The sequence below is a fragment of the Notamacropus eugenii genome, chromosome 3, assembly GCF_028372415.1.
Source record: "Notamacropus eugenii isolate mMacEug1 chromosome 3, mMacEug1.pri_v2, whole genome shotgun sequence".
NCBI classification, from domain to species: domain Eukaryota; kingdom Metazoa; phylum Chordata; class Mammalia; order Diprotodontia; family Macropodidae; genus Notamacropus; species Notamacropus eugenii.
This window is the reverse complement of record NC_092874.1, coordinates 336445286-336467179: the sequence shown is the minus strand read 5'-3', so window position 1 is coordinate 336467179 and position 21894 is coordinate 336445286. Positions and strand designations below refer to the sequence as shown.

The window sequence follows — 21894 nt, the reverse complement described above, 5'->3', positions numbered from 1 at the left end:
GAAATGTGAAAGGCCCCAAGATCATGTCCCATGACAACTGCTTTAAAGAACTGGGGATATTTATCCTGCAGAAGAGAGAGTGTAATAGTATCACAATAACTGACAAGTATTTTAAGAAAATTAGGAAGGAATTAGACACATTCTGCTGGGGTTCCAGAAGGCAGAACTTCTCTGATACTATCTTCACGCAAAAGAGAATGGGAACATACTTTTGGAACATGCATGATAATTTGGAATTTCTAGGCTAGCAGGCAAACCTTACCCTATGGACCTGCTCCCTATGTTTTTCTACTACATGTTCAATATACCCTTCCTGGAAATATACTCATCATCTTCATGGATAATTGAGCATGCTATATATGCTTACCACCTCTCCTGTCCTCATCCCCACCACACTCTAAGATATAGAAAGGGTTTGAAAGATTGCCTTCTCTTCTTTGTTTTGGAAAACAGTTTGTATACCTTAGGGATTTGTCTTTAACTGTTAAATAGAATTAGCCTGTAAATCTCTTTAGACTGGGAAAGTCCTGGTAGTTCATTTATATCTTGTTCAATTTCTCTTTCTTAGATCAAGTTTTCAACTATTTTATGTTTTATTAATTTTGTAATTTTATAATTTTTACAGTTGTTTCTAAGTTTTCAATTTTTTGTCATATTATTTCACACAATGGTTTTAGAAAACTTTTTAAAATTTTCTCTTTATCTAGTGTGAATTCCCAATCAAATAATACTTTTATCAGTTGTGTTACTTTGTTTATTAAAAGCTGTAATATTAATTCAATTTAAAGTATCCTCAATCCTGTTTTTAATTTTGAAAATCTCTTGTGCTTGTCTTGGGAACATTAATTTTTTCCCAGGTTTTTTTTTAATGAATGCTCCAATTTGTTAGTCTCTTCCCCCCCCCCCCCCATTAATATAGGTGTTCACTGATATAGGTGTTCATATATATAGGTGTTCATTTAATGACTATTTTAGCAAAATCTCTTCTATTTTGGTATGTTGTCTCACTGCTAAAATTCTCAACATAATTTTTGTTTCACTGCTTAGTGAAACTTTGAGCTACTCATTCCTTAATTTGTTATTTTTCAGACTCTTTAAATCTACTCCTTTTGATCACATTTTCTCTTCATTGAATGTAATCTTTATTTTATTATGATGTTAAGTGCATGTTAAAAATTTCTGCCTCTCTGAATTTATTTATGAATCCTTTGTTTCCTAGCATGTGAACAATTTTTGCCCAAGTCTCATGGGAGCCTGAGAAATTGCATATTTTCCAAAATTCCTATTTACAAGTACACATAGGTCTAGCAAATCTATTCTTTAATTCTTTCCTGTTTATCTTTCTTTTGGATTATCATGCTTTCACAGAGGATTTTCTAAGTCACCTGAGATTAGTGTCTTACTGTTGAGGTCTTTATTTATTTTAGCTAGCTTTTCCTTTAAGAATTTGGTGACTGTTCCAATCAGTGTAATATTAAATAAGGTTAACAGTTTCCATTATCAATAGTCCCTTTATGAATGTCATTTTTCAGCATGTCTCTCTTAATGGTATTTGTTTCCTATTGTCTTCTCCAAAATCATGTTCATAAATTCTGGGTTTTTTGTTTTCTAACTTTAATGGAAGCATAAATTTTGTTCTAGTATTTAATTTCAAATCTGAGTCCCTATGTTTTTGATATTTCTTTTTCTAAACAAACTGTTGGATTTTGTTTTATATTTTAAATCCATTTTGCTATTTACTTCCTTTTGTTGGTGAATTCAGTACACTGACATTCAAAGTAATAATTGTTAAATGTTTCCCCCTTTACTAGATCTTTTAATATGATTTTTTTCTTTTCATCAGTACAATAACCCTACTATTTGTTTAGTGGTCTATTCTTATTGCACCAATACCTAGATATATACCCCATTCTCTTCATGTGAAAAATAGATCTTAAAATTCTATTTGTACTATCATCTTTTTTCCCTTTTTGCCTTTTCCAGTGTAGTCTATATAAAAGTATGATTTGGGAAATGCGCTCTCTTTTATACCCCCTACCTCTTTGATTACTATTCATTTCTGGCATGCCATTTCAAGAAATAATCTTCTTCCCCTTCCCCATTCCCAACTGAACCCTGTTATTTAATCCTCCAGATGATCTAGTTCTATCTGTTTTCTTAGATTCCTAGCCTTTGTATTTTCTTTTTTAAAAAAATACATAATTTATTTATTTTTCAGTTCTCAACATTCGCTTCCACAAGAATTTGAATTCAAAATTTTCTTCCCATCTCTCCTCACCCCCCCACCCCAGGACAGTATGCACCCCACCCACCCTTTCCTCCTGTCTGTTCTTCCTTCTGTTACCTCCCCCTTCTTTCATCCCCTGCCCCTCTATTTTCCTGTAGGGCAAAACAGATTTCTATACCTCATTGCCTGTGTATCTTATTTTCCAGTTGCATGCTAAAACATTTTTTAACATTCATTATTAAAGCTTTGAGTTCCATATTCTGTCACTTCTTCCCTCCCCATATATCCTTATTGAGAAAACAAGAAATTCAATATAGGTCATACATGTGTAACAATGCCAAACACTTCCATAATAGTTGTGATATGAAAGACTAACCACATTTCTCTCTGTCCTATCCTGCCCTCCATTTATTTCATTTTCTCCCTTGACCTGTCCTCCCAAAATAATGTTTGCTTCTGATTATTCCTTTCCCCAGTTATCCCTCTCTTATCCCCTTCCCCCTTGCCTTCCTGCAGGGTAAAATAGATTTCCATATCCATTTCAGTGTGTGTTATTCCCCGCTTAAGCCAAATCCAATGAGAGTAAGGCTCAATTGTTTCTTTTCATTCCCCCCTCTTCCCCTCCATTGTAAAACCTCTTTCTTGCCCCTTTTATGTGAAATGATTTGCTACATTCTACCTCTCTTTCTCTTACTTCTAGTATATTCCACTCAACAGTAAATTTTATTTTTTAGGTATTCTCCCTTCATATTTAGCTCATCCTGTGACCTTTGTCTATGTATATATAAACATATACACACACATATACCCATGTACATATGCATACCTACATATATATAATATTTATACGTACCCATACACACCCACATAAACACACACACAAATATATATATATATATATATATGTATATACCCTGTAACTACCCTCATACAAGAAAAGGTCTCATGAATTACAAATGTTTCCATGTAGGAATGTAAACAGTTCAACTTTAATGAATGAGTTCCTTAAGGCTTCTCTTTTCTGTTTACTTTTTCATGTTTCCCTTGGTTCTTGTATTTGAAAGTCAAATTTTCAATTCAGCTCTGATTTTTTTCAACAAGAATGCTTGAAAGTCCTCTATTTCATTAAATATCTATTTTTTTCCCTGAAGTGTTATACTCAGTTTTGCTGTGTAGATCATTCTTGGTTTTAATCCTATGTTCTTTGACCTCTGGAATAGCATATTCCAAACCCTTCGATCCCTTAGTGTAGAAGCTGCTAAAACCTGTGTTATCCTGATTGCATTTCCACAATATTTGAACTGTTTCTTTTTGGCTGCTTGTAATATTTTCTCCTTCACCTGGGAACTCTGGAATTTGGCTACAATATTCCTAGGAGTTTTCCTTTTGGTATCTCTTTCAGGAGGCAATTGTTGAATTCTTTCTATTTCTATTTTACCCTCTGGTTCTAGAATATCAAGGCAGTTTTCCTTGATAATTTCTTGGAAGATGATGTTTAGACTCCTTTTTTGATCATGGTTTTCAGGTAGACCAATAATTTTAAAATTTTCTCCCTTGGATCTATTTTGCAAAGAGATACTTCACATTGTCTTCCATTTTTTTCATTCTTTTGGTTTTGTTTTTATAATTTCTTGGTTTCTCATAGAGTCATTGGCTTCCATCTGCTCCATTCTAATTTTAAAGAACTATTTACTTCAGTGAGCTTTTGAACCTCCTTTTCCATTTGGCCAATTCTACTTTTTAAAGCATTCTTCTCCTCATTGGCTTTTTGGACCTCCTTTGCCATTTGGGTTAGTCTATTTTTAAAGTTTTTCTTTTTTCTTTTTGTCTTTTTTAAAATTAATTTTATTTATTTTCAGTGTTCTACAATCACTACCATATAACTTAGATTTTTTCCCCCTTCCTACCCCCTAAATCCCCCCTCCCTCTCCAAGACAGCATACAATTTTATATAGGTTCTACAAATACATTCCAATTAAATATATTTTCACTGTGGTCATGCTGTGTAGAATTAAAATGAATGGGAGAAATCATATAACAAACCAAAACGTAATACACACACACACACACACAAATGCTCTGCTACTTTCTGTGACTGAATTCCACAGTTCTTTCTCTGGATGTGGAAGGCATTTTGCCTTAAAAGACCATTGGGAATTTTTTTAAGTCCTTGCATTGCAATAAAGTTCCAAGTCAACCAAAAAAACCTCTCACACACTGTGGCTCCCCTCTAACCCAGGTGAAAGAGCTTTATAACTGACCTTTAGAACTTCTTTGACGTTTGTGGTTTGAGAAATCTGGGAACCACCGCAGCTGCCTGTGATTCTGCACCCTGAAGCCTGCTCCAGTCCTTTCTGTGCTGCCCAGCCCACACTGGATTGTGTTGCACTCTGCTCTGAGCTTGGTATGATAAGACCTTTCCAGTCAGCCTTCCAGGCTGTGCTGGGCTGGTAATCTGTTTCATTCTGTTATTTTGTGGCTTCTGCTGTTCTAGAATTTCTTTAGAGTCATTTTTTACAAGTATTTTACGGGCTGTGGTGGGGAGAGACAGAGCAGGTACGTTCTTCTACTCTGCCATCATGGCTCTACCCCCTTGCCTTTGTATTTTCAAAGACCTTTATGTTAAGTGTGATTTGAAAGCTGCTGTATTACCAATCACCTCAGCACAGTAAGTATTGTGTTGTTCTTTATACATTATTACATTCAAGTCTAGGCAGCCCTTTTGGGGCCATCCCTTGAGTAACTACTTAAAAAGGCCTATTCATTGAATGAGCGTATCTCACTCAAAGGGAGAATCTGATAAGACCTTAGCCTAAAAGGGCCAGGGTCTCACACTGCATCCAGGCCATCTCCAGTTAACCTGATGAATATCAGGCCACTGAACTCAGATGGCTCAGGAGAAGAAAGTGAGGTTGGTGACCTTGTATGGCCCAAGTCAACTGCAAGTCACATCATCATCTTGATGTCATGGTCCTCTTTAAGAACGAAGGACAAACACAACCAAGGCAGCTTGGTTACTTTGAATGCTGAAGACCTTTTCCTGTTGTAGGAATAGCATTAAGTTTTTTAATTTCACTGAAGAATAATTTCCTTATTTTGACAGACTATGTTCATTTCTGCAAGATAGGGAATTTTAGTACACAGGGCAATTTTTCCGTGCTTTTTGATATATTGCATTGATTTCTCATCAGTGAAGAGTAGTCTCATAGGACTGAAGATGAGACTTTTTAATATGTGAATTACTCTGTCCTGGCTACTTATAATACTTTTCTTTAGTCTTGAAACTTTGGAACTTAATGACTACATTTCTAGGTAATTTAAACTTAGTTTCTATCAGTAGTCCATAGATTTGATTGGTTTTTTACTCTGCTTTCTATTTCTGACAGCTTGGGGTAATTTTCTTGTCTGATTTCCTGGTGTTTGGTATTCACATTCTTCTGTTTCTTGAAAATCAACAATTCTCTATTGTGTCATCAAATTTTAGACCTGTTAGTAAAGATGTGAAATATTAAAAAATTTTGTTCTGTTGTTCTAAGGCAGAGTACGCTGGTTCATTAAGATTGTCCATAATCTTTTCTACATTGTAGATCATTTTAAAATTCTTCCTTCAAAGATCTTATTTCCACTCAATCATTGTGCTAGAATTTCCTTTATGTTTACCACAATTCTAAGTCATTCTTGGAGGTTTCCATATGGCAATTTTCTTTTATAGATATGATTGTTATTACTTGAGTGCTTCCTTTTATCTCATAGCAATTAATTCTTCATACTATAACCTTTTTTTCTTTTCCCTCTTTCTCTCTTTCCCACTAGTTTTCCTATCTCTCCCAAGCTTGAAGTGGAAAGGCTACTCATACACCTAATCCCATTGCTGACTAACACAGAAGTTTGATCTACTCCATTTCCAATCTGGACTGGGTCACTCCGGTAGCCTGGTTTCCCTCCCCACTTTCAGGGGCTTACCATATCTATGCTAAAAGTAGTCTGGACACCAGAATGATTTCAGTTCTACTGCAGTTCAGTTTAAGCGATCCACAAACCTCAACCTCTCCCAGTACCACGGATTAGATGCATGCACCACTATGCCTGGTATTTTTTCTTTACTCATTTCTTAGGTCTTTTCCTAGAGGTTAATTTCCTTTCCCTTCTTTTGATTGTTTTTTGCTTTGTCATTTTTTGTTTTGAAATGATACAGGAAAATTGAACTTACTTGTAACTACTTGCTCTGCCATTTTGCTAAACTCCCTAAAAGGCATTTTATAGATATTACATTTCAATAATTCTTCTAACATTACTCTGAGATAGACGACAGTTTTATCCCTATGTACATGTAGGAACACTACATGTAATTGTTTGGTGATTGTTGTCCTTTGTTCTGGAAGAGGACCAAAAGGACATCACATTGTTGGAGTCAAGTTTCACTATGTCCAACTGTGACTGATCAGACTTGAGTTTGGAGTGTTTTACCACATGTTGAGCACAAATAGTCCATGTGAACATTTGGGATGGATACTCAAAATCTGAGCATTTCCTTTGAACTGTTTCAATTGTGCTCTGTTCAAAGTGCACAGCACCTTCTGTGATGTAGGTATGGCAAGCTGAGAGGTCATATGCCAGTGTCTCCCATATCACAGAATCAATTGTAAAGACACCTTGACAGTATCCTTGAGAGTATCCTTGTATCAGTGAGAGAGAAGAGTGAGTGAGAGTTATAATATAGTAATTACCTTTTTATTCACTATCCTATTTTTATTGGGTAACTGATGAACTACAGTGATTATCTGTACTTAAAGCAAAATGAACAATACAAGATCATTTGAATTATGGGAAGCAGCATGGCAGTGCATAGATGGAGGGACTTGGATCCAGAAAGACCTAATTTCATATCCTACCTCTGACACTTTTGAGCTGTGTGAGCTAGGTTTAAATCATTAACATTTTGAAGGCTCAGTTCCTTCACTTGTAAAATGAGAGAGCTGGACTAGATGGCCTCTAAAGGCCCTTCTGAAACTTACATCTTTTTTTACCTATTTGTATTCAATTTGGCCAGGTAAAAAATAACCATTTAAAACTGCTTTCTGATTACATATCTTCTTCAAAAGCGAATTTGCCTAGGTAACCGATAGGTTAAGCAGTTTGCCCAGAGTCAAACAACGAGGATGTGGCAAAGACTGGACTTAGATCTAGAACTTCTTGACTCAACAGGCAACCCCTCATCCACTACATCACACTGCTTTATATTGCTATTTATACATTTATTAAATACATGTATTAAGGGATTTTTCACTACTTTAATATATTGCTTTATCCTGGAGACAGGCCCAAATCTTTTCATCCTTCAGTGATTTCTATTGTCCATAAATCTTTCTTGAAAGTTTCTCCCTACTGTTGAATACACAAATAATGATCCAGTGCCCCATGGTCCTATTTAGTGTAATTCTTGAAAACAGCTTTTCTGAGGTTATCTCTAGAGATACCAAGAATTCTGTAATGAGATGGAGTGTAGACCTACTGGAAGGTTAGAGATGTGATCTTTGAAAAAAATTTTAAACCCTTGAAGCTAATTAAGCACTCACTACATTCACTCTACTAGGGTGAAGGTGGGGAGGATACTGATGAGCCAAACAACTTCCATTCCTACCTTCAAAGAAGCTAAATTAAATATGGCGCGCACGCGCACACACACACGCACCCTCAATCTCTTTCCTGTTTTGCTTCCCTTTTCCTTCTGGCATCTTTGACTAGGAGTGAATGTTGCACAACATTATCATGTTATTACTTCTACCAGTGTTCCTGAGAGACATCTAGATCACCCCCCCAGAAGACTGTAGACATTTATTTCCCTATACAAAATAAATGTTCTTTTCATTAGTGCAAATCCAATGTTTTAAAATTCCTGTGAAACTAAAAACAGAAAAAAACAGACTGTCAGATTCATTTTAAAAATAATCTTTTAAAAACATTCTATAAGTTTATTGCAAATGAAAATCTTCCCTGAAATCACCACTGAATGAAATGGATTTTCTTATCCTTTTCATTAATAAAATCATTAGTGTACCTGAGCTAGAGGATGCCAAATCCAAAACAGGCTTCTTTGATTGGAAGCAGGAAAGGTGGACTCTTTAAAGTCTATGATTCATTTTTTTTAAAAATCTTTAAAAAAAATTCTCCAAGTTTATTGCAAGTTTATTCCTTGAAATCAGCATGGAACAAAACAATGGTCTTTCCCATCTTCTTGGTTGATAAACATCATTAGAGGATGCCAAATCCAAAGCAGGATTCTTTGGTTGAGAGCAGGAAAGGTGGACTTTTCCAACACTCAATATGAGGAGTAGTCACGCTTTAATCACAGAACATTGCAGAGTAAAAAAATGGAGCAAACCACTTTGTGGATTACAAAGGATTAATCAGCCATATTTTCCTTCAACCAGTTAGCGATCTGAGCAATCTTGCTGCTATTTTGCTGATTCTTCTTCATTATTTCTTGTAAGCCAGTACGAAGTGTAATGCTGTCATCCTCTCCTAGCATGTTACCAAAAAACTGCTCTAACTAGAAGAGAAAATACAATCAATTAATAATCTCAATCTAATTTCCCACTTGGCATAGAAGGAAGGAAATGAGTATTTATGAAGCACCTGTTACTTATGCCAAGAACTGTGCTAAATGTTTTAAATTATTAATTATGATATCATTTAATCCCTCAACAACCTTAGGAGGTAGATGCCAAATCCCTGAGTAGCTAGAGAAAGGAAAGGGCTGTGAGAAAAGGATCAGAGTTAAATGTGCTCGGAGACCCACAATTCCAAAATTAAATCTCATATAGCACATTGTTCTGTAATGTAATTTTAAAGAGGAATACCAGTGGAGGTGTTGCTCATTAATTCAAAGTGCACAAAATTCAGAAAAGGATCAGGAACCTCAGACAGCCATACTTAATGTGCATGTCCACATACCATAGGGTAGAAATATGGTAAGGGTGAGCATAGATTTGTCATGTCTTTTGAGGTGCACAGATTTTAATGAGCTAGGGAAAAGCTAGATAGGATCCATAGACTGAAATTCTATGCTATGGCTCCTTAATCTTTTTTTGTCATGGACCCCTTTAGCAGTCTGATAAAACCTATGGACCATTTATCAGAAAAATGTTTTTAAATGCATTAAATAAAATATGTAAGATTACAAAGGAAACCAGTTATATCAAAATAATGAACAAAACATTGGAAAAAATAAAACAAATTAACAGACTTTTAAGAAATAAAAATGCATTTGTTAAATGACTACTATGTGCCAGATATTATTCTACACAAAATATATTCACACAAATATATATATATGTATATATATATATATATACATATATATAATAAATATTCTACACACAAAAAAATTCGACACAAAAAATAAAGCAAACTCTCCTCAAGGAGCTCATGTTCTAATGGAAATTCTAATGAATTTAGTAGGGAATTCTCACGCTCAAACAGTGATGTACCACACAAAATATGTACAGGATAATTTAGAGGCAACCTCAGAAGGAAAGAACATTATAGGGGACCAGGAATGGCTTACTGCTGAAGGTGGGACTGAAGACCTCTCAGCTGAGACCTGAAGGAAGCCAGAGAAAGCAGAAGATAAATGTGAAGAGGCAGAGAAGTCCAGACAGGAGAGATAGCCAGTGAAAATGTAGAATCAGAAAATGGAATTTCATGTGCAAGGAACAGCAAGGAAGTTAATGACTCTAGCATTAGTATCCAGGAGAGGGAGGTAATATATAAATAAGACTGGAAAGATAGGAAGGGGCATTAAAAATCAAAGCAGGATTTTGTGTTTCATGCCAGAGGTATCTAGGAGCCACTGGAGTTTATTGAATGCGGGATGACAGGGTGAGACCTACACTTTAGGAAGATGACCTTGCTAGTTGAGTGTAAGATGGATTCATGTGAGGAGAGATAAGGCAGAGAGATAAATGCTGCTACAACAATCCAGGCATGAGGTGATGATGGCCTGTACCAGGTAATGGTAATGCCAGAGAAGAGAAGGAGGCATAGAAGGCAGTTGTTGTGGAGGTAGATGAGACTTGGGAAATAATGATATAGTGAGTGAGAGATAATACAGCTGAAGACGACACCTAGGTTGCCAGCCTGGGAGGATGGTAGTACCCTCAACAATGCAGTTAGGAAGAGGGGAGACTTTGGGGGAAAAGATAATGAGTTCAAACATATTGAGTTTAAGATGTCTATGGGACATCCAGCCCAAAATATCCAATAGGCAGCTGAGACTGGAGGTCAAGAAATATGTTAGGACTAGATAAGTAGACCTAAGAATCACGTGCATAGGTATGATAAACTGTGAATCTCTGTATTTTAAGTATGTTTCTTGTAAACTACTGAGTATTCTTTCCTCTTTCTTCTCCCTTTCAAGATGCTGAAAGGGGACAGAGCCCTCTGCTAAAGGACTTAGTTTCACAGAATGCAATAGGCCTGAGTATGAGTAGACACCATTGGGTCATAGAGTGGGGTAGGCAAAGTTGGGCAGAAGAAGGACAACATGGAGGAGAGAGTGAAACTTGACGAGTTTGTTGAACTCTGCCTCACTTAAATCCAATTGATTAGCAAGTCAAGGTATCATCCTCATGAGGTCATTGGCCTTTTTTGAGAACAGAGGGAATGCAACAATGGCCTGGCATAACAATAGCGTATGAGTTACAGTGACTCAGTGGATGGATGAACCAGTCACTGAAGACCAATCAGTTGTTGGCTAAGTGGTAAAATGGACTTGAAACAAACAGAAGAGTGCGGGAGCTATCTGCTATCTGACCATCTTGTGCTAAGGGCAAAAACTGGGCATGATGATGCCTGAAGGAAGCAAGTAAACTCCATCTCCACAGAAAGCAATTATAAGAAGATGGAAGACCCTACTTTCAAAGTTCACCATTCCATTCATGCTACTGGGACTTTCCCCATCAATGTTTATTTGGGAAAGGAAACGAATGGTCAGGGAAGTAAGGGACTCACTGAAATATAACCATTCTTTTCCTAACTAAGGCTTAGATGCAAATCTCATTTTTATTCTTTGCCTGTTGTAATAAATGTGCCTTACATTGAAATTTTATTAAGAGCATTTTGCTTTTTGAGAATAGCGAACATTTATATCATATTTTAAGATTTGCAAAGCACTTTATATCTGTTGTCTCCTTTGAGCCTAAACACCAACTTGTGAGTTAGGTGCAGTTATTATCCCCATTTAATTATGAGCAAACTGTCTTGCTCAGGGTCGCAGGACTAGTAAGTGTCTATGAGGTTGGCATGACTAAACAAAAATGTTCCATTTTAATATAAATATAGAACTACTTTTGCTTCAGTTTTCCCTAGCAAGGATCATTATCTTCAGTCTAGAAAGGCAAGTGCTAACCTAAGCATTTAGAGAATTTCCTCATCAATGAGCCAATGAAATCGCAGAGCTGGTTCTCTTTTCTGTTCCCAGGAAATGTGAATATATTCAAGTTGGAACTACAGCCAAAGCTTTCAGAATAACAGAAAGAAGCCCTTATTTTATTTAGAACTAAGGAATAATAAATAATTATAATCATTTTCCTGATAGGGATAATAGTGCTACTGAGGTCACAAACATTTTGGAATATCACAACATTCATGTTATTGAGAGTCAGTATAATGTTCTAGAAAGAGTTCTAGATTTAGAGCCAGGAGAGATTTGAGTTTGAATTTTGCTTCCAACACATAGCTGTGATTATGACCAAGTAACAACTTCTTAGGCTCAGTTTCCCTATCTGTAAAATGGAGATAAATACACCTACATTATTTACCTCATAAGATTGGTGCAAGATCAAATGATATAATAATATATGTAAAGTGTTACATCTTATAATATGCAAGTTATACTATTTTCAAAAATGTAAAATTAAGTCTCCAAATAACCATCAAATGAGATAATATTTGTTAAGTACTTAGCACAGTGCCTGGCACATAGTAGGTGCTTAATAAATGCTTATTTCCTTCTTTCCCCTTCCACATCATATTTCACAGTTCACATATTCCTCAGACAGCGAGATGGCCTAGGTGAATCAAGTACTGGATGTGGAGTCAGGAAGACTCAGGTTCACATCACACCACTGTGTGATCCTAACCAAATTACCTGACTTCTCTGAGACTCAGTTTTTTCACCTATGGATAGAGATAATAATGGCACCTACCTCCCAAGACCATTAGGAGGAGAAAATGAGGTATTATATATGGTATACACATACACACACACACACAGCTTTGCAAACATTTAATTGCTCTATAAACATTATTAATATTACCATGTTTAGTATTATTCAAGATACTTACTTCTTTGACCTGTGAATCTGTGGATATAGATTCTGCAATACTCCCTGCTAGAATGAATAAATAATCTTGTCCATACCTACAAAGCAACGAGATTTCAATCAGTAACAGGGAAAGTTATGCAGGACAAAATGACATTTTACATAGCATGTGTGTGGTAAGTGAATCTTCAATTCATCCTCGTCTTCCAACTCCAAAGAAGTATATCCCTTAACACTTCCCTCTAAATGAAGTCCTATTTACATGTGATCTTCTAGGGTTTTTATATTATAATAATATATTATAATAATTATAATAATATATTATAATTATATATAATTATATTATAAATATAATATAAATTATAAACATAATTTATGAGAAAAAAATTTACTTAAAAATTAATTTTCCTTTTCATTTGAAATTCTGGTTTCCCTCTTCTCTTTTTAATTTTTCCAGGAACAAGTTTTTTTTAAAATTAATCTGTCTCTCCCACTTATACTCCCCCCAAATGTTCAAAAATAATAAAAAAAAACCCTCAACACATAGCTCTATAGTTTGGCAAAAGAAATTCTCAAATTAGCCACATTTGAAAATGTAGGTCTCTTTCTTCATTCTAAATTCATCACCTCTCTACCTGGGCATGAATGGCATGTTTCATCATCATGTTTTCAGACTCTCATTTTCTTTCTAAATACAGTGGTTGTAATACTGCCTTGTGCTTCCTGTTCAGAAAACTGACAAAGCTGGTAAATAGTATAGAGGCATTCAAATAGCGTCAAAGACAGTGTATACTCAAACAATATTCAAATCATTAATGAAACTTTAGGTCGTAATTTTGTACACTCTATCTGGGAGCTTACTACCAGAATCATTTTAGAATAAGTTCTCAGAATCAGTGTCAGGAAGTGTCACAAACATCATGCCAATTAGTGGGTATTTCTATGTAAAGTTCAGCAGTAGGATTTATGCCCCAAAGGAGTGGTAGACTCAGTTTACCACAGCCAAGTTCTATACAGGTTTCCAAGTGTCAGAGACTCTGGACTCCTGGTATATCATTCAAGTCAAATTTCAACACCTCCCTACAGAAGAATAAACTTCATGGAAAGCAACTAATTTCATAGAAGTGAAAAAGACACACCTAAATGAACTGGCTCACACAGACTAACATCTCTGAATTTTCGGAAGAAAAAACATTAGCAGCCATAGTTAACACTTGCCAGAAGTGTTACTATAGCTTAAAAAACAAACACAGGACTTTGAGATGCATTAAAAAAGAGAAATCAGAATGAGATTAATATAATACTAAAGTCTCTAGTCGGTCCATCCCACAACTCAGTACAACTGCTTTACTTCAGAAATAGATATCTGATATCAAAAATTAAATTGTTAGGACATTATGTATAAAAGAAAACAGATCAAAATGTAGTCACTTTTTAAAATTGTCAATCAGATGAACAAAACTCTAAACTTCTGCCTAAATACCCCCAGATGAAGTGAAGAACTGGTAAAATTACCTGGATAATTTTGTGTTTCCAAAATACATGTGGTTCCAAAACTTTTATTTCGTCAGTGTGGGGCACTACACTGAAGCTTCTGCTACTCTGGAGGAACATAGTCTTAGAGAATTGCCTGGGACAAGGAGAGGCTGAATGACCCTGCCAGGGTGCCACAACCATCTTCCCATCTCCAAGGCCAGACCTCTATCCACCATCTCACGTGGCTTCTCTTAATTATCTGCATAATTAAGGACAAATAAACCTGTTCTGAAGGAAAAGGGATTATTTGGGGGCTCTAATTAATCTGGTTCACCCTTGTTTTTAATTAAAACCCCCAAATAATTTCACAGTTCTCCATTTTACTCCAACAATACGAATTGGAACACATTGGTAAAACTGCCAACAAGGAAAACAAGTAATATTCTTTGAAGAAGGAATTTGGAAGCCTTGAACAGCAATATTTTCTCCCAGATAAGAAAGAATGACTCAACATTTTCATTAGTAAACTTGACATGTTTTGTCAGTTTGGCTGAGGGAAAATGAGATATCTGAATGTTACTGAACATGTCAATATTTTAAAGTAAATAAAAGTTGTTATGATATGATGACTACGCCAAATAAGATATGAGACTCTAGCAATGTTCCTAAATTCCTCTGCCTGGACCTAAGTAATACTTAATAACAGACCCCTGAAAGCCAATCACATCTAGCCCCCAACCATGCCTGGCCCTACAGTGTTTTGAAGCACTGGCAAAGTTCACATCTGTGTTATACAGGGCCTTGTTCAGAGCATAGGGCCTCTATAACTATAGGCCAGGGATTGAAAAAAGACTGAATCACACAACCAAGGTGGCAGTGGGGGAGCTCTGTGGCTCTTTGATGACGACTAACTAGCTAGACAGATAGAAAAGGCATTTATTAAAAATTTACTATGTTTCAGGCATTTTGCTAAGTGCTGAGAATATAGATACAAGCAAAAGATAGTTTCTATCCTTAAGGACCTATATTTAATAAGAGACGATAACTCATAAAACCGTGTGAGGAAAGTCCAAAGACCAAATAGTCAGGGGTAGAGCCAGGTCTGAAGTGAGCATGGCAGACTTCAGGATTTCCTCAAATAGAGGTTCTGGGTAGGAACTAACCAATTGAAGGAGGGGACCTTTCTGGTAGAGCTGGAAAAGTCCAGAGTTAAAAGCAGAACCTGATTGAGGTGATGGGTACTTTCTAAAATGCTGGTCACTAAAGGGGGTCCCAAAGGCATAGAACAGAAAAAAGGGTTGCCATAAAGAATGTTGAATGCCAAATATATCAGGTCCTTAAAATAAGCACCCTAATTTACTCCACAATCTAGAAGCGGGAAATAAGACTTCGACAACCTGTCTAAAGAAAAACGTTTCTTTACAAATCCTATGTTCAGATGAAACTAGGATTTCCCATAAGCTCTAATTCTCTGCTGAAAAATTCAACAATTCAACAAAGCTCACAAAATCATGAATTGCATTTTTATCCCTTTTACTAGACGCTCACAGACATTCCATTATGTTTCCAAACACTCACTTATACAACTGTACACAGTACTTTTCTCCACTGAGTCAATGTCTTAATGGTGACCCAATTGTGATCTAGGATTATCGAAAACTTATGTCAACGGAGCACAAGCTCTAGCAGTTTCTACCAAAACAATATGGAATGTTGTATAAGGCCCAACTCTCTATCCCCTATACTAACTTTTGCCTTGCACACAGCATAGCTGCACAATCTATCCTAAAATACCACTCCTTACTAAATGTGTATACTAAAATAGATTTAATACATATTATGTTTAACATAATTATATTCTCTTTTCTAAAATTTTTCAACTTAAAAATAAAAATTTTCTAACAAGTATAATTTACAAAGCAATGCATTTGCTTTTACAAGCACTTAACAAAGAACATCTTTTCTCTTCACAACGATCCAGACCTGAAAAAATCCACTGACAAGTACTTGCTAAGCCCCCAAACTATGGTACAGAGCATGTTAAGTCCATGTCACAAAGAATGAAACTGAGTCAGGTGTAAAAAGAAGGCTTTCCCCTTTTCATGCTGCTAAATTGTGGTGTGACAGGATAAGAGTCGCAAATTTTTCTCTAATCATTTCAAAGGATTTCTGGGGCCACTCTACAGCACAGCAGAGCTTCCCACATGAAACCAATGACCGAAACAACGTAGTATCCACTAATTCCAAACTTACTTTTTCATTACAGCTTGCCACTTGTCGATTAAAAATTCCTTTGCTACAAGTCGACCAATTTCAGTTGCTGACACACTTTCAATGATCTTTGATGACTCAGAAGCAAACAAGTCTGAATCCAAAGCATATTCCATATACCTGTCAAGAATTCACGTAAAAAATTCAAAACAAGTCCTAAGTATTTTGTTTAAATTAATGGAATTTGTTGTGGAATTTTAAAATTCCAAAATGTACTGCATCTTATAGTGCCCAAACTCACATATTCGTTTTACCACAGATTTTGTAGGTTCATTTTATTTTCCCTTTTTGAGAAGTGGGATGACGTTACTAACATAATTTTTCAGTCAAGACACTTGAAATGAAATAAACTGACAAAAATCACCTGTAAAGTATCCATGGATATTTGCTGCAGCTCAATGAATTTATTATTTCATCCCTATAGGCTTTAAATTCACCATTTTCATAAGCATTCAACAAAAAGTCCCATTCTTCATCACTTCCCATGGCAATAGCATAACACATAACTTCATATTTAATGAGATTAGAGTTTCTGTAAAATATAATACACAATACACCTCATAATTATTTGTTCTTAGAAGTTGTCAAGAGGTTGATATTACAGTGAGATGAAAAAAGTAATTTAGAGGCATGCTATTTGATAAAGTTAGAAAGCACAGGGTCTAGAGAAGGTTTAGAATTATCATTAAGTTGAAAATAAGAGATAGGGGCGGAGCCAAGATGGCGGAGTAGAAACACACAAATACACTAGCTCCAAACCCACAGCCCATGAAATATCTGTAGAAAAGAGCTGCCAATAAATTCGGGAGCAGGAGAAGCCACAAAACAGCGGAGCGGACAAGATTTCTGTTCCAGAGAGCCTGAAAACCTCTCGCAAAAGGTCCCTCGCGCCCCGGACCTGGAGCAGAGCCCAGCCCTGCGTTGGCCGCCCAGCACCGAGAGGAGCCGATCTGAGCAGGCTTCGGGGACAGAATCTCCAGCAGCCACGCGGGTCCCTCCACCCACAGGTGACAAGGGTCGGTGAGAGGGTCTCTTCGGCAGGTCGAGAGGGGAGTGGGGAGCCCCCATGACTCAGGCCCCCTTGGGAGGCACCAGTGGAGGTGGGAGCAGACCAGGGCTCCCCAAGCAGGCAGGACCCTGGATACATTGTTGAAGGTCTCTGCATAAATCCCCTGAGGGAACTGAGCCTGTGAGGTGGCCCTGCCCCCACCTGGGCAGCTGAACTTGATCTCACACTGAATAGCAGCCCTGCCCCCACCCAAAGCCCTGAGGCTGGGAAGCAGCATTTGAGTCTCAGACCCCAAGCACTGGCTGGGAGGATCAGGAGGCGAGGTGAGTGTGAGGAGAATATTCAGAGGTCAAGTCACTGGCTGGGAAAATGCCCAGAAAAGGGAAAAAAAACAAGACTATAGAGGGTGACTTTCTTGGTGAACAGGTTTCTCCTCCCCTCCTTTCTGATGAGGAAGAGGGGTGCTCACCATCAGGGAAAGATACAGAAGTCAGGGCTTCTGTATCCCAGCCCACTCAATGGGATCAGACCATGGAAAAGCTCAAAAAGAGCTCAGAAAATTTTGAAAATTATGTTAGAGAGGTGGAGGAAAAACTGGGAAGAGCAATGAAAGACATGCAAGCAAAGTATGAAAAACAAGTAAACACCCTGCTAAAGGAGACCCCAAAAAATGCTGAAGAAAATAACACCTTGAAAAACAGGCTAACTCAACTGGCAAAGGAGGTTCAAGAAGCCAATGAGGAGAAGAATGCTTTCAAAAGCAGAATTAGCCAAATGGAAAAGGAGATTCAAAAGCTCACTGAAGAAAATAGTTCTTTCAAAATTAGAATGGAACAGATGGAGGCTAATGACTTTATGAGAAACCAAGAAATCACAAAACAAAACCAAAAGAATGAAAAAATGGAAGATCATGTGAAATATCTCATTGGAAAAACAACTGACCTGGAAAATAGATCCAGGAAAGACAATTTAAAAATTATGGGACTACCTGAAAGCCATGATCAAAAAAAGAGCCTAGACATCATCTTTCATGAAATTTTTCAAGGAAAACTGCCCTAATATTCTAGAACCAGAGGGCAAAATAAATATTGAAAGAATCCACCAATCACCACCTGAAAAAGATCCAAAAAGAGAAACTCCTAGGAATATTGTGGCCAAATTCCAGAGTTCCCAGGACAAGGAGAAAATATTGCAAGCAGCTAGAAAGAAACAATTCAAGTATTGTGGAAATACAATCAGGATAACACAAGATCTAGCAGCTTCTACATTAAGGGATCGAAGGGCATGGAATAGGATATTCCAGAAGTCAAAGGAACTAGGACTAAAACCAAGAATCACCTACCCCAGCAAAACTGAGTATAATACTTCAGGGGAAAAAATTGTCTTTCAATGAAATAGAGGACTTTCAAGCATTCTTGATGAAATGATCAGAGCTGAAAAGAAAATTTGACTTTCAAACACAAGAATGAAGAGAAGCATGAAAAGGTAATCTAGGTAAACAAAACAAAATCCAAGGATTGCCTGTAAAAATAAATACAAATATTTATTTATGAAGGTTGATTATTTGTAGTATTTATATATTTATAGCATTTTTTGCGTCTAATAGCTCATGGTACAGTGTTAAATCCCGAAGAAGGAAATTAACATAGATGGAATCATTGCCCTTTGCAAGATTATAATCACAGACCAAAACATTGATGCAAGTGGATAGTAAAGCAGGCTGCAAAAGCACTGGGATCAAACCAATTTTGGTCAATCAGCATACAAATGAACACGTAAAATACTAGTAGGAGACAAGGGAGAATACTAGAAAAGAGATGGATAATTAATTTATTGGCTCATTTCCAAACTTCCATATCTTGTAACTAGTTTAAAATGGAGTTTCAGAGAAACAGCAATAAGGGTTAGCCAAATGAAAAGAGAAAAACTAAATTACAGAGCTGAGGAATCAAGAAATAAGTATAATGGAATGTGTCAAAGTAGCACAAAGATTTAGGAGAAATTATAATATTACTCTTACTTAATGGTCTCTGAATGATTCATCCACTTAGAGAACATTTCTGTAGACAGCTGTAGACAGTCTTCAAGTCCCAACCAACATGCTGTTTCAAATACACTTCTCAGAGTTGGTCTTGAAAGAAAAACCCAAGAAAAACAGTTTATTTTGCATTACTAAGTCCTTCTTTCAACTAAGAATACAATTTGTTAAAAGGATGAGCAATTCAAAATAGCCTTCTAATAACATCAAGAAAAAAAGAAACAGACTTATGAATAAGAAACATGGAGCAGGTTTGGGCTAACATTTGTTGAGAGACTCTGGGACACCAAAAACAAAAAACTGTAAGACTAGTATTTTTTGGAAGTTAACAATGAACCACTGATCCTCTCTTTCCCTTCCCAGACAGTCCATATCCTTTGTTAGTTCAGTTTCTTTCCCCTTAAAAATGAATTATATATAAAATATATATTAAGTATCTAGACAATATTCTAAAAACTAAAATCCCTTCATACTTTACTTAAAACTGAGTTTTATTTTTTTTCCACCAAGCTTAAGGTGTTAAGGAGAAGAGAGAAAGAAAAGGGAACCTAAAAATGAGTGCTCAGCAAAGTCACTAATACTCTTCTCTAGAGCCTGCCTTGGCTTGCTTGACATGATTCATTCCTTCTGAAGTCTATTCAATGCAAATAAGTGCATGTTCAGAGCTATGTACAGAGCTCTTCTGTCTGCCTGAGTATGCACAAGAGATTGAATCCAGTCTCCTTTTCCGATCCCTCTCATCCCCTATCCATAATGGATGACCAATGTAGAATATGTAGCCGACATCCCAGTTCTTTTTGGGAGGGTAAGAGAGAGGGGGCAAAGAATCAGCGTTGTAAAAATGGACCATTTCAGTTCATTTAAACAACATGGATTTCAACTAACAGTGGAAATAGTGCTAAATTTGGAGTCAGAGGAACAGTTCACATCCCAGCTTGGGTACTTATTACTAAGACCTTGAGGGAGTCACAAAAAGACCTAAGTTTTTGTCATCTGTAACATGATAGGGTTATACTAAATGATTTTCAAAATCCCTTTAACTTCTAAGTCTACAGTCCTATAATCTTTGCTTACTTCTTGCCATTTCCCCTACAAAATCACTTACCTACATACTCTCTCACATACAGGTCTTGCCTTCTACCAACTTGTCCTTTCATCCACTGTATCACTTTGCCATGAGCCATACTCTAATATCACATTTAAGACAGAGAGAGACGAAGGCAAAACAAAATGTCTAAGCAGAAAATTTAGAGCATGGTGCTAACCAGATTATATGTAGATATGTGTATGTGCATCTATATGGATATTGATATTGGTATCCCTCAAATACCCATATAGATCAACAGAGCTATAGATCTATATTATATTACATTATATATTGATCCATATAGATATATGGATATCCCTCACCTGTAGGATGTAGATATAAATACACATACACATGCACACACTTCTGTGAGAAAGGGAGTCTTTCATACCTACAAATTCCATTCCCTAATCCTATCCATAAATGCAAGCAACAAATTTCACACATGTAGGATACTGGTCATGGAAGGCCAGAGAAAAAGAATGTGAGTGGCTTAACAGGGCAAAAAGGAGGGAATTAGGTGAAGTTTGTCTTCAATAGCTCCTTTTGGCCTGCCCCTTCAGTATCTATCTTCATACATGGTGACCCCCATAATACTATTTTTCCAGGCTACTGATACCTTCGGGTTCTATCCTTTTTTTTTGCTTTGTCCTATCCAAATACCTTTCAAAAGAACAGATAAATTTACATTAAAATATAAATGCAATGTGTATTAACTTCCTAGAGTTATTTTTATAAGAACGGAATTTTAAGAATCAATGATAAGCAAGGGATTTGGCATTCCAAATCACACTAGAGAGAGATATCCTGCTCCACAAAACAACTTGGAGTGTATATACTTCCTGGCTGTGGTTCAATAGTACAAGGTTTATTTATATGTTAAGAACATACTTTTATGTGTGTATGTTTATCTCCAGAACTATAAATTTTCAGGCTTCCCCCCAATAACAGTGCTTCTGTGGATGGATGTCAACGAATCTCTCCATTAATTACATATATATGTGACACTCATTCAAGTCAATAAATGTATGTATGGTATAGGCTACCAATTCACATCAATCATTTCTTTTAGTCATCTATATTTAAAATAATACTTACATAACCATAATGTCATCTTGTAAGTTATTTTCACGAATTTTAGTTGAATAAATATGCCACATTGGGGTAAGTCTCTTTAATAAATATTTCTAAAATGACAGAAGAAAACATATTACTACTAACAACCAATATAGAATTTGCCTAAAATTACCTTTTTACCAAAAAAGTGATGGCCAGAATATTAAAGGTCTGATTTTTTTCTTCTGAAATTTCTATTTAATGTGTTAAGTAGTCAAAATCATTCAAATGTTTCCAATCATGATACTTCCATGCTAAGGAGACTAAACTTATTAACTGTCTGAGATACTCTAAAAAGGGAATTGTTTCTACAAGGGCCAAGTTCCAGCTAAACTCCTATCTTCT

General features: G+C 36.3%; 1 protein-coding gene across 2 annotated transcripts in view; it reads right to left on the bottom strand.

The window, feature by feature from the left end:
• Nucleotides 1-8164: 8164 nt before the first annotated feature.
• Nucleotides 8165-21894, bottom strand: part of LVRN (laeverin) — a 55726-nt gene continuing 41996 nt past the window's right edge. Inside the window, exons 15-20 of one of the 2 annotated variants that reach the window (XM_072597111.1) lie at nt 21532-21620; nt 19329-19439; nt 16664-16831; nt 16282-16419; nt 12575-12650; nt 8165-8777 (exon numbers count right to left, since the gene is read on the bottom strand). In XM_072597111.1, the coding sequence (XP_072453212.1) occupies nt 8631-8777; nt 12575-12650; nt 16282-16419; nt 16664-16831; nt 19329-19439; nt 21532-21620 (729 nt within the window). In that variant the 3' untranslated portion in view covers nt 8165-8630. Of the gene's footprint in view, nt 8778-12574; nt 12651-16281; nt 16420-16663; nt 16832-19328; nt 19440-19711; nt 20534-21531; nt 21621-21894 lie in introns of those variants that run through there. The other variant, XM_072597112.1, reaches the window with a different exon arrangement.